This window comes from Hypanus sabinus, chromosome 2 (genome assembly GCF_030144855.1).
Source record: "Hypanus sabinus isolate sHypSab1 chromosome 2, sHypSab1.hap1, whole genome shotgun sequence".
Classification (NCBI taxonomy): domain Eukaryota; kingdom Metazoa; phylum Chordata; class Chondrichthyes; order Myliobatiformes; family Dasyatidae; genus Hypanus; species Hypanus sabinus.
Window position 1 is genome coordinate 31,747,410 of NC_082707.1, and position 13,757 is coordinate 31,761,166.

General features: G+C 40.1%; 1 protein-coding gene across 4 annotated transcripts in view; it reads right to left on the reverse strand.

Annotated features, from left to right (window-relative positions):
* Positions 1-6,892: 6,892 nt before the first annotated feature.
* Positions 6,893-13,757, reverse strand: part of rhbdd1 (rhomboid domain containing 1) — a 90,267-nt gene continuing 83,402 nt past the window's right edge. For all 4 annotated transcript variants that reach the window (XM_059943721.1, XM_059943734.1, XM_059943730.1 and 1 more), the window contains one exon: positions 6,893-13,195. In XM_059943721.1, coding sequence (XP_059799704.1) covers positions 13,095-13,195 — 101 coding nt within the window. In that variant the 3' untranslated portion in view covers positions 6,893-13,094. The remainder of the gene's footprint in view (positions 13,196-13,757) is intronic.

The following is a 13,757-nucleotide window of genomic DNA, read 5'->3' on the forward strand; positions in this document are numbered from 1 at the left end:
GAGGCTTAAAAGTGAGGCTGAGGATTTCGAATAAAGTTTTTTTCTTCGACTGCAGTTACCGACTCCGTGTCGTAATTTTAGCGCTGCATGTAGCACACCGCTACACATTGACCTTTGTTGAGGTGCAGCGTTTTACTCCACATTTGTGCTTTACTCTTTGTTCGGCTCGACCTATTTGTGTGAACAGGCGTTCAGAATCATGAACATTAACAAAGCCAGCCACAGATCCAAGTTAACTGACCAACACCTCAGATCCATCCTGAGAATCGCCACAACAAAACTAAATCCAGACTTTGATGTGCTGGCTAAAAAGGGAGACCAACAACACTGTTCCCACTGAAATTAAAAATAAGTTTCTTCGTTGTGTTATGTAAAAAATGCATTTGAAAATATTTTTTTCAATAAGCCTTACATGTTACATGTCATTTCTGTTAAGTGATGGACATGAGTAATGCGCAGGTGCACGTATGTTCTCAAAATAAAAAAAATGCGCTCAGATCATATAATGCGCTCCGCATACTGGCGCGCTGTCATTGTTCTGACTTTGTGCTGGTCGTTGTTGAGTTTTGGCACAGGGGACAATTGAATAAGAAGGAGCAGGACAAGTAGACCTGCATCTCCTACCGTTTTTGAAATAAAGACAGGCAGGAGGAGAGTGATGATGATAATATCTTGAAGGATAACAGAATTTTCAGTGCTTTAAGATAATAACTGTTACTATTAAAAAAGCTGTATTTTATTCATTTAATTTTCAGTGTTTTAAAAGTGATTTCAATAAATAGCTAAATACCATGGGACTTCAAAGACAGATATTTTGTTGTAATGCATTTGTTCATTTTCAATTGAAGTTAAAGCACATGTTTTCTACATATCCTATGATATTTTATTTTCTCTTATGAGGTGTATTACCAAAACACTCCGTCCATCTGCTCCTGGTCTGGCCCCCCTGTCAAATTTTAGAACCCCTTGTGGCCCACAAGTCAAAAAGTTTGCCCACCCCTGGTATAGACACACATATATTGGAAGTTTCCATATTTTATTGTTTTATAACATTGAATCACAGTTGTTTTAATTTAGCTTTTTTTTAACAACACAGATCAACAGATAACAAAGGCTCTTTTACGTCCAAGTGAAAACAGATCTCCACAAAGTGATCTAAATTAAATAAAAATATAAAACAAAATAATTGATCACATAATTAAGTCAGCATTTAGTAAATGAACTTTTGGCTACAATTACAGCCTTGAGTCTGTGTGGATAGATCTCTGTCAGCTTTGCACATCTGGAGATTGTATTTTTACCCTATTCTTCTTTGCAAAACTGCTCAATCTTTGTCAGAGTGCATGAGGGATCATGAGTGGACAGCCCTTTTCAAGTCTATCCATAAATTCTCAATTGGATTGAGGTCTGGACTCTGACTTGGCCACTCCAGGACATTAACTTTGTGGTTTTTTAAGCCATTCCTGTGTAGCTCTTGCTTAATCCTTGGGGTCATTGACTTTCTGGAAAACAAATCTTCTCCCAAGCCACAGTTCTCTTGCAGACTGCATCAGGTTTTCCTCCAGGATTTCTCTGTATTTATTTTACCCTCCACCTTCACAAGCCTTCCAGGGCCTGCTGCAGTGAGGCATCCCCACAGCAAGATGCAGCCACCACCGTGCTTCACGGTAGGGATAGTGAGATTTGATGATGTGCGGTGATTGGCTTATGCCAAACATGGCGTTGAGTCTGATGGCCAAAATGCTCAATTTTGGTTTCATCAGACCATAGAACCTTCTTCGGGCTGACTTCAGAATCTCCTGCATGAGTTTTGGCAAACTCTGATTGAGACTTCATGTGAGTTTTTTTTAACAGTGGCTTTCTCTTTCCCACTCTCCCATAAAGCTGCGACTGGTGAAGCACACAGGTAACAGTCGTTATATGTGCAGTCTCTCCCATTTCAACTGCTGAAGTTTGTAATTCCTCCAGCGTTGTCATAGGTCTCTTGGTGGCCTCCCTCACCTGCCACCCCTTCTTGCATGGTCATTTAGTTTTTTGAGGAAGGCCTACAGTTTTACAGATTTTCAGTTGTGCCATATTCTTTCCATTTCTTGATGATTGACTTAACTGTACTCCAAGGGATTTTCAGTGACTTGGAAATTTTCTTGTATCCATCTCCTGACTTGTGTTTTTCAATAATTTTTTCACAGAGTTGCCTGAAGTGTTCTTTTGTCTTCATGGTGTAGTTTTTGCCAGGATACTGACTTACCAGCAGTTATACCTCTCAGGTACAGGTGTATTTTTACGACAATCAATTGCAACCTCAATTGCACACAGGTCTCCAAAAACAGATCTCAATTTAATTAATTATTGACCTTGAAAACCAACTGGCTGCACACATCGGTGATGATTTGGTGTGTCATATTAAAGGGGGGTGAATACTTATGCAATCAATAATTGTGTTTTACATCTGTAATTAAATTAGACCACTTTGTAGAAATCTGCTTTCACTTTGATGCAAAAGATCAGTGTCAAAAAAGCCAAATTAAATCTGCTGTGATTCAATGTTGTAAAACAATCAAACATGAAAACTTCCAAGGGGGATGAGTACTTTTTACAGGCACTGTAGAATGCTGTAGAGGAAATAGTGATGGAAACAATTTTTGTCATAAGCTTTTGAAAAGGAGGTGAAAAAAATAAACAAAATCGGTGGCACCAGATCTTTAGACAGTGGATGACCTTAAAACTTTATAAGGCCATAAGGCATAGGAGCAGAATTAGGCTATTCTGCCTATCAAGTCTGCTCTGCCAGTCCATCAAGGCTGATCCTGGTTTCCACTCAACCCCAAACACCTGTCTTCTCGCCATATCCTTTGATGCCCCAACAGGGAGAGTCTGTGGCAGAGCATTCCACGCTACTCTCTCTAGCTGAAAGAAATCCTCCTTACCTCTGTTCTAAAAAGGTTGCCCTCAATTTTGAGGATGTGCCCTTTAGTTCTGGATACCCCCACCAGAGGGAACATCCTCTCCACATCCACCTTATCTAGTCCTTTCAACATTTGATAGGTTGCAATGAGAATCTCCCGCGTACTTCTAAATTCCAGTGAGTACAGGCCCAAAGCTGCCCAACACTCCTCATATGTTAACCCCCCTCATTCCTGGAATTGTCCTCATGAACATCCTCTGGACTCTCTCCAATGACAACAGATCCTTTCTGAGGTATAGGGCCCAAAACTGTTAACAATACTCTAAATATGGCCTGACTAGTGTCTTATAAATGCTCAGTATTATCTCCTCACTTTTATATTCTATTTCCCTTGAAATAAGTGCTAACATTGCATTTTCCTTCTTTACCACAGGCTTAAATTAACCTTCTGGGAGTCTTGCATGAAACCTCCTTAAGTTCCTCTGAACCTCTGATATTTGAATTGTCTTTCTGTTTAGATAATAATCTGCACTATTTTTCCTTTTAACAAAATGCATTATTAGACATTTCTCAACACTGTATTCCATCTGCCATTTTTTGCCTATTTTTCCAGTTGTAAGTCCTGTTGCAATTGCATTGCTTCCTCAGCACTACCTACTGCTCCACCTATCTTCGTAACATCTGCTATCTTTGCCAGAAAGGCTCCAATTCCACTATCTAAGTCATTGACAAACAATGTGAAAAGTGGCAGTCCCAATACTGACCCCTGAAGAGCACCACTAGTCACTGTCAGCCAACCAGAAAAGGCCCCTTTATTCACTGCTTCCTGCCCGTCAGCCATTCCTCTATCCATACCAGTATCTTTCCTGTAATGTATAGGATTTTATGTTGAACCCTTTGAGCAAAGCATATTTAAAAGAAATAGCTGGTCAATTTTCATGTCTAGTAATAAGACAGGTCATTTTTAAACTGGATCTTTTTGGCCAGCCTATAGCCAATCTTCCTCAAATCAGCAAACATACAAATTGGGAGCAGGATTGGGCTATTCAAGCATCACACCTGTTTTATCTTTCAATAGATCATTACCAATCCTCTCTTTGTTTTCGTCAACTCTGTACTCCCACACATCCTTTCAACTTCTTGCTTACCAAGTATCTATCTGCCTCTGGCTTAAAATATTCAAAGACTTTGATTCTATTATTCTCGAAGAAAGATGATCCAAAGGCTCACAATTGTCTGGAAAAAAATGAAGCTTTATCTGTTTCTTATGTAAGTCTTATATTTAAACTATGGCCCTAATATTCAGATTCTTCCATAGGAGTAAAATATCTTCTTCACAACAGGTCACATCCCACCTTTCTAAATCCAGTAGATACAAGTCTAGGGTGTTCAACCTCTTCACACAGAACAAACCAGATACACACCAGAGATTCTACATATGTCTGGCAAACTAGGGCAATACACACAAAATACAGGAGGAACTCAGCTGGTCAGGAAACATCTATGGAAAATGAATAAACAGTTCTGGGCCAAGACTCTTCATCAGGACTGGTAAAGAAGGGGGAAGATACCAGAATAGAAAGGTGTGGTGGGGGGAGAGGAAGCTAGAAGGTGATAGATGAAACCAGGTGGGTGAGAGGGGGGGGGGAGATAAAGTAGGAAGCTGGGAGGTGATAGGTGGAAAAGGTAGGCTGGAGAAGAAGGAATCTGATATGAGAGTGGACCATGGGAGTAAGGGAAGGAGGAGGGACACCAGGGAAAGGTGACAGGCAGGTGAGGAGAAGATGTAAGAAGCCAAAGTGGGAATTGAAGAAAGAAGGGAGAGGGGGAAAAGAATTACTGTAAGTTGGAGAAATCAATGTTCATGCCACCAGGTTGGTGGCTACCTGGAATCATTTCATACCCATTTCAGATATTAATCTAGTGAACCTTCTCGAATGTCCTCAATGCAGATATGCTGCTCCAATGGCTCCTTTGCAATGATGATGATGCCTTTTATTAATGCATGTGGATAAAGGTCTCTTTATGTACATTTTGGCATGCTGGAACTCAGGCGTTTAACAAAAAATATTTGCAAATTAGAAAGCTAAACATGGGAGATGTAAAGAAATAGTATTTGCCTTTGGACTAAGCAGCATCAGGTTGGGATACACTTGACATCGTAGACCTGGTTGCACCTTACATTAACTAAATACATGGCTGGCAACCACTAGCAAAGAAAGTTTTGTGAACACATCTTGTTCTGAGCAACACACACAAATGCTGGAGGAACTATGCAGGCCAGGAGCATCTATGGAAAAGAATAAACAGTCAATGTTTCAGGTCTCAGCTCCAAATACCTTATTCCTGGAGGAGGGAAGATCTTTGACAGGCTACACCTGTGGACAGCTTGGAAGACTGGCCCAGGATAGAGGACTCCAGCGACCTGCTTTTGGCAGCTTATGCCTCAATAGGTGTGATGGACTTAACTACGCAATTTCCTCAACCAATCCTCATAAAGCATGCTAATTCAGATTTAATCCTCTGCAACCTCTCTAAAGCTTCCACATCCTTCTTATAAATGAAACGACCAGAACGGAACAGAACCCCAAGCATAAGTTTTACAGAGCTGCAACATTAGCACAAACTGTAACCCTGTACTCAGTCCCATGAGTAATGAAGGCCAACACAACATATACCTTCTTAACTACCCTATCAACCTGAGCCGTATCTTTGAGGGATCTATGGACAAGAACCCCAAAATTCCTCTTCCTCCACACGGTAAAGAATCCTGCCTTCAACCCTGTATTCTGCCATCAAGTTTGACCTCCCAAAGTGAATCACTTCACACTTAACCAGATTGAAATCCATCTGCCACTTCTCAGCCCAGATCTGCATCCTATCAATGTTCCATTATAACAAGGATCACAGATTAGGATGCAAGGAGGAAGGTTAAATTATTTGGAGTACTGTGCTCAGTTCTGGTCACCTCACTACAGGAAGGATGTGGAAACTGTAGAAAGGGTGCAGAGGAGATTTACAAGGAAGTTGCCTGGATTGGGGAGCATGCCTTATGAAAACAGGTTGAGCGAACCTGGCCTTTTCTCCTTGGAGTGACAGACGATGAGAGGTGACCTGATAGAGGTGTATAAGATGATGAGAGGCATTGATCGTGTGGATAGTCAGAGGCTTTTTCCCAGGGCTGAAATAGCTAGCATAAGAGTGTACAGTTTTAAGGTGCTTGGAAGTAGGTACAGAGGAGATGTCAGGGTAAGTTTTTTTCAGGCAGAGAGTGGTAAGTGCGTGGAATACGCTGCCAGTGACAGTGGTGGAGGCGTATACGATAGGGTCTTTTAAGAGACTCCTGGATAGGTACACGGAGCTTAGAAAAATAGAGGGCTGTGTGTAACTCTAGGTAATTTTTAAAGAAAGTACATATTCAGCACAGCATTGTAGGCCGAAGGTCCTTTATTGTGCTGTAGGTTTTCTATGCTTCTATTTCTAAGTTATATCATCCATGAACCTGTTCAAATGTCTTTTAAATTTGTAATTGTACCATTTCTACCACTTTCGTTGTCAGTCTGTTCCATTGACCACTAACCTCTGTGTGAAAAGCTTACCCATCAAGCCCCATTTAAATCTTTAACTTTAAAACTAGGCCCTCAAGGTTTAGATTCGCCTACTCTGGCAAAAAGGATAGAGGATCCATTAATCCCTTTGACAGAGATAGATTTCCTACCCTAGAAGACATTACTGAACCAGACTGCTCTTCAAGATAATCTTGTATCTAGCATGGTTACTTTTATTGACAGTAACTTTTGTTTCAAAATATCAAGGCTTATATTGTTTGATTTTAAATTTCCTAATCACAATGATGGAATTCAAACTTGAGCTTCTGGATCGATGGTCCAGAAGAGCCTACTGGCCCTGTAACTTGATCACAAAACCACTCTTCACCAATTCCTGGATACATCAGGCCAGAGAGATTGGCTTCCATATGTAGAGCAAGTAAACACAGTTATGGGTGGGAGGGCAAAGTCTACAAAATTTGATTTATTGTGCTCAGCAACAGATCATCACGATGGATCAAGCAATTACAATTGCATTTGCTCATTGGTTTTGAAAGCTATGACTTCCAAGTCCTTGACACTTAACCTAATGTTGTGCAATGTCTATTACAGTAGAATACATTTAAAAGAATAACTTTTACTAAAGCAGTTTTATTTACAAGATTTTGCAGACAATGTAGCTCTAGGAAGAACAACATTATTTTCTCTCTCTTCCTTCCAATGCAAATAGCAGGAGTTTATAAAAAATACTGGTTGCATTATAAACTCACTTTAAAATCCTTGAACAGAAAGACATTCCCAAACCAGAAAACTTGGCAATGCCTCTGTAATTTTGCCGCTTAGATGTGGTTAGGGAAGGAAACCCTCTGAGTGTTGTGCTCCATTCAAGCTTGGATCAGATTCATTCGGAGCTGCTTTCCCCTGATCTGAATTGGCAAGTTATCTCATTGAGTACAGATCATGTTTATTGAATTCAAGTGTAACAATGAAAAAAAATAGTTCATTAGGCACACATCATTTAACATTAAAAAGATAATTTAAAATTTTTTGACTCATCTCAAAGGTTGCTTTGAAAAATAAAATCAATTGCTTTCTACCAACTTCAAACAGACCTTACAATTTATAATTTTTCACTAAAATTTGGAATCAAATGAGGACTAGCAATAAAAATGGCTATAAAAAGTGTTTTTGTTCCTTTGAATATTATAAAAAAGTGAACATTTAACTATCATACAAGAGATATTTGGCACTTGTGAAACATTTTTACTGTTATTTTCATACACAATATGGCAAATAAAACAGTACAAATCTGATATGAATTATCAAATCTGTTTGTGCTAACAAGTAATAGATCATGGTGATTCTATTTGTGCAAACAGCTTGGCTCGATTTTGCATTTCCAATTACGAACAAATTTAACTCGTGGACTAAATTGCTTGGATAGGTACATTACACCTATTAGTTTACCAGACTGCAGTGCAGTACTCCTCACACAACACCCATACATTGTGACCATGTTTGTGCACACTAATCTGTACATTCTTCCAGAGTATTTTCTTTTGTAAATCATATAATCAATGCAACAAAATGATTTAAATACCAAGGTTAATGTCCTGCATTAAACACTACAGCAGATGGCATTTTCACAATAAATTATAAATTATATTTCAATATTTAAGCATAATGCTTCTTCAGATTTGCCTTTTAGTAGTTGGTGTTGATCTATTTCCTGTGCCTTTTCATTTAGCCACTAAGATTTATATTAAAGGTTGCAAAGTTTTTACAAAGGCCTACATCAATCAGACTGTATGCAATGGGAAAACATCTAAATCAAAAAATAAAAATATTTAATCAAATAAATATAATTGTTTCTTTAATTAGATTTTTATTTAGTACATTCCTCTTTAATTGCATGCAAAAAGTAACCCAGGACTATAACAAGGTCCCCATGTGTGGAGTGTGCTCATGGCACTGGTCCCCAAGTAATCATTCAGAACTAGTGCACGTTTAATCAATCCCTCCACAATCAGGTTTATATTTTGGCACATATTAACAGGACATGAAGATCTTAAAGCTGAGTTAAATATGCTAACTATGCCAACTTGGGAGGTAATAACTGCAAATACCACAAAACCATGTTGGCAGTGTCTGAAAGTCAGTACCCTTTGAATCCCTTTGTTCCCTTTGAATGTGGATTATCTGTTCCCAGTGCTATTGGAACCCAAAACATCTTCAAGTATAATTAACATCAGTAATATCAGATTAATGGATAATGAAGACCATAGCAGTTGACCTCACCCAAACCACTCACCAGCCTTGAAACATCCTGCAATTCTTCCCTTCTATGCAGAATTTTATTTCGTTACAACATCTAGTTGTTGAAATATAACTCACCACCAAAGCTGAGCAAGGCCTCAGCCCCATACTGTACTCCCTATGCACTTAACACCTGTTTGGCGAAATTCTGGTCAAACTCCATTTACGAAGTTTGCAGATGATACCAACATAATGGCCTAGCTCTCAAACAATGACTTGATAGAGCACAGGATGGGGCTCGTGATGTCAGCAGAACAAAAGAACTGCTCATTGACTTATGGAAGCAGGGTGGAATACATGCCCATCTGTAACAATGATATTGAGATGAAGATCATCAAGAGCTTCAAATTCCCAGGTGTTAAATGTCACTAACAATTAGTTCTGATCCAGATTTGTGATGCTGCGGCCAAGAAAGGAATGCTTTTACTTCATCAGAAGGCTAAGGAAATTAGGCATGCCCTGGATGACCTCTACCAATTTCTACATGTGCCATAGAAAGCATTCTGTTTGGCTGTATTACAGCTTGCTATGCCAACTACTTTTCCCAAGACAGCAAAAAACTGCAGATAGTTCTGACTGCAGCCCAGTCGATCACACAAACCAGCTTCAGTTGACTCTAGCTACACTTACTGCTGCCTTGAGAAAGAAGCCAATGTAATCAAAGACTCCTCCCACTTCAGTCACCCTCCTTTCTCCCCTCTTCCATCAAGCAGACGATGCTAAAGGATGTACCAGCAGGTTCAAGGACAGCTTCACAAAACGGGCAGTCATTGGATCTATAAACGGATTTCTCTTATATTAATAGGTGAACATTTAGCCTCCCAATCAACTCATTGTGGTCCTTCCACTATGTTTGGCTTCCTGCCCCCCACCTTCTCTGTAATTTTAGCACATGTCCTTGGGAGAGACAGGAATCAATGCTTAACGTTCTTAAGTTTTCAGGGCTTTAAGAAAGACAGAGGAGGTGGTGGAGGGTGGGGCTGGAGTTGTACTATTAATTGGGGACAATATCATGGAGGGAATATAATTGAGAGCTCATTCACTGAGTCTATACAGATAGAATTAATAAATAAGAAAGGTGCAATCACTGTCCGGATTACACTGCAGATCACCCACATCCTCTGCAGCCACCAACTGATTGAGGAAGAGATATGCAGACTGATTAGGGAAAGGTGTGAAAACACCAGGATTTTTGTAGTGGGTGACTTCAACTTCCCTAATATAGACTGGGACCTCCTTAGTACAAGGAGTTTAATCTAGACAAAATGTATTAGGTGCACACAGGAAGTTTCTTAAATTGATATCTAGGCAATCTACAACAGAAGGGGCTCTACTGGACCTGGTGTTGGATAATGAGCTGGCCAGGTGACTGATCTTTCAGGGGGAGATCAGTTAGGAACAGTGATCACAACTCCTTATGTTTTAAGAATGCTACAGCACTGTGTAAAAGTCTTGGGCATATATATAGCTAGGGTGTCTCAGACTTTTGCACAGTAATTTTATGTATTGGACTGTACTGCTGCCATAAAAATAACAAATTTCATGACATATGCAAATGATGATAAACCTGATTCTGATATACTTCTCTACTGTGGACTGAGAGTGGAAAAGGAGCAGGGAGAGAGGAATTATGCTTGGGAAAATCGGAAGGGAGAGGGTGAGGGAATGGGAAGCACCTGGAAGACATTTGCCTTGCTGCCCTCATGCCAACCCCTGTCCTGGCAATCTTTCTCTGTCACCTGTCCCACATCTCTTCCGTGGCACTCCACCTTCGCCATTTCCAACATCCTTTAATCCCACCAGATTTACAAGCTCGCTCTTCACTTCACATTGATAAACACAGTATTGTTAAAAGTCTTAGGCACCCTAGTTATATTATATATATGCACCCAGGACTTTTGCACAGTACTGTATAGATAAGGGTAAGTAAGAATAGCATTAAAGCAGGGCATATTATGAGAATATTCAGAAGGAACTAAGAAGAGTTCATTGGGAACCACTGGTTTGGGGCAAGTTCATATCTGACATGTGGTGTGTGTTTAAAGAGCAACTGCACAGAGTTCAGGTCAGGTAGATTCCAGTAAGAGTTAATGTGGTTAGTACTCATTTGCTCAGGTATTTCAAGGTAAAAGAGGTAGTGTGGGGTTTCCCAACAAACAGGGTATGATAGAACATAACCCAGGTTATTGAAACAGGTAAGAGATGGGGCCTTGACCAATATTTTCATTCCTCTCAAGACACAGGCAAGGTTCCAGCAGCCTGGTGAGTAGCTAATGTTACTCCATTATTCAAGGAGGAAAATGGAGATAATCCTGGAAACTATAGCCTGGCCAGTCTCATGTCCGTGGTACGGAAGCTATGGAAAGGATTCTTAGGGGTGGGATTTATGAACGTTTGTAAAACAATGGCCTAATTGACAGCCATCAGGGCAATGCATGTTATTGAATTTTTTTAAAATAAAGTGGCAAGGGTGATCGATGAAGGTAAAGGTGTGGATGCTGTCTACATGGAGGTTAGTGGATCATTTGACAAGGTCCCTTATGTGAGGTCATCCAGAAGATTAAGATGCATGGTGAATGGGTCATTTGGATTCAGATTTGACCTGCCATAAAGGACAGAGGTTGCTGGGACTTGTCCTGGCTGGAGATCTGTGCCTAGTGGTGTTTCACAGGGATCCATTTTGGGGCCTCTGCTGTTTGTGATGTATGTATATGACCTAGATGAAAAAGTAAATGGGTGGATTAGTAAGTTTGCAGATGGTATGAAGATTGGTGGTTGAGAATAGTGTTGAAGATAAAGCAAGGTACAGATCAGTTGCAGATATGCATGGAGAAATGGCAGACAGAGTTTAACCCAAATGTGAAAAGTTGCACTTCGAGAGACCATGTAAAGGATCACTATACTGTTAATGGCAATATGCTTAATAGTGATGATGCTCAGAGGGTTCTTGGGAACCAAATCTCTGAAAGTGACTACACAGGTTGGCAGGGTGTTAAAGGAGGAATATGGCCTGTTTGCCTTTATTAGTGAAGGTATGGAGTTCAAAAGGCAGAAAGTTAATAAAGTTCAACCTGTTAGGTCACATCTGGAGTATTGTGTTCCGTTCTGGTTACCTCTTACAGGGTGAACATGGAAGCTTTGGAGAAGGTACAAAAGAGGTTTACCAAAATACTGCCGGAATTAGAAGGCATGTACTACAGAGAGAAGTTGGATAAACATGGCAGAGGTTGAGGGCAGATCTGATGGAGGTTTAAAGATTATGAATGGCATAGCGAGACAGGTATCTTTTTCCCCCGGGGTTGAAATGTCTAATACCAGAGGGAATGCACTTAAAGTGAGAAGGGGCAAGTTTGAAGAGTGAGTGGTCAAGTCTTTTTTTTAAAAAAAACAGTAAGTTATGGGTGCCTGGAAGGTGCTGCCTGGGGTGGAAGTGGGGGTAAACGTGATAAAGGCCCTTAAGAGGCTCTTAGATAGGTACATGTATGTGTAGGGAATGGAAGGATATGGACACTAATCACCAGTCAGCTTCCCAGCTCTTTACTTCACCCCTCCCACGTTTTCACCTCCTACCTTGTACTACTTCCTCCCCTCCTCCACCTTCTTACTCTGACTTCTCATCTTCCTTTCGAGTCCTGATGAAGGATCTCAGCCCAAAACGTCGACTATTTACTCTTCCCCAAAGATGCTGCATGGCCTGCTGAGTTCCTCCAGCATTTTGTGTGTGTTTCCCAGATTTACGGCACCTGCAGATTTCCTCATGTTTGGATATGGACACTACGTAGGCAGAAGGGATCAGTTTAGTTGGACATTTGGTTACTAATCAAATTATTTTGTTCCTGTGTTGTATGTTAAACTACATGCTGCAGTTTTTTCTTTTGTTCACTACTTCAATATACTTATCTGACTGGATGGAATGTAAACAAAAGCTTGTCACTCAGTACGTGTGACGACACAAATCAATTCCACATTGCAAGTGAGCCTAGCAATTAACTTTAAGTGTTAAATTTCTTTTATGGTACAAACTGTTCTTCACCACTCTCATGAGAAAACCTGCATGGCACAAGCTCTGCTTCATTAAGAGATAGGTTAGTTAGGGCACTGATATAAACTTGACTTGTCTGATTCACATTCAAAAGTCTTCATCATTGGGTAAAATTATGAAGTTGGATTATGTGCTGTAAAAAAACAAGATGTAATAAAATATACTTATATTCTTGATTGCAAAACAGACACTTTATATGAAAATTGCAAGAACAGTTTAGACAGTAACAATATGCATGTAGTAAAGGCATAATAGAAGATGACAGCATGGTATGTGCTGATAATCATCTGGCAAATCTGTTTATTCTTCGTTGCCTTATTTCCTCTTCATTCAGCTGTTCTGGATCCCTAAAGCCATATGGTCTTCTGCCATCACCATAGGCGCCTGAAAACACAAAAGATGAAAGTGACTTAGATTATAATTGACACTGACTTGAATCAAGGCATACTTGGCTTCCAGAGTCACTTGGGTTAATTACCACTTGTACCAGCTTCCATTACTAGTAACTGACTTAAGAGTAGCCAAAGTTATTATTCTACTTCCATAAAGAACTAAAGATATACTTTTAAAAGGAACACATATTAAGGGTACAAAATATGCATGATTCTTTGTGCGAATTGCACAGAGAACACAAGAACACTGGAATTCAGAAAGGAGGAAGTGGACTAGTAATTAAAGAAAAGCCTTTACATTTAGGATCCACTGCTCCTGCTGCTCAACTTTCCCCTATACAAGGATTTTCACCCCAAGCTGCAGCAGACAGTACTTCAACTTAGAGATAATTGGGGACGACACCCATCACAGCACCAAAGGGTTATGTTGCCAGATGAACACGTTCAGCTTCCTACTGGAAGGAGGAATATGAACTCTCTGCTCCAGCTGGTGGGGAGAGCACAGGGGAATGAGGAAGAGGCAAAGGAAATATAAACATGAAGATACTGGGCGA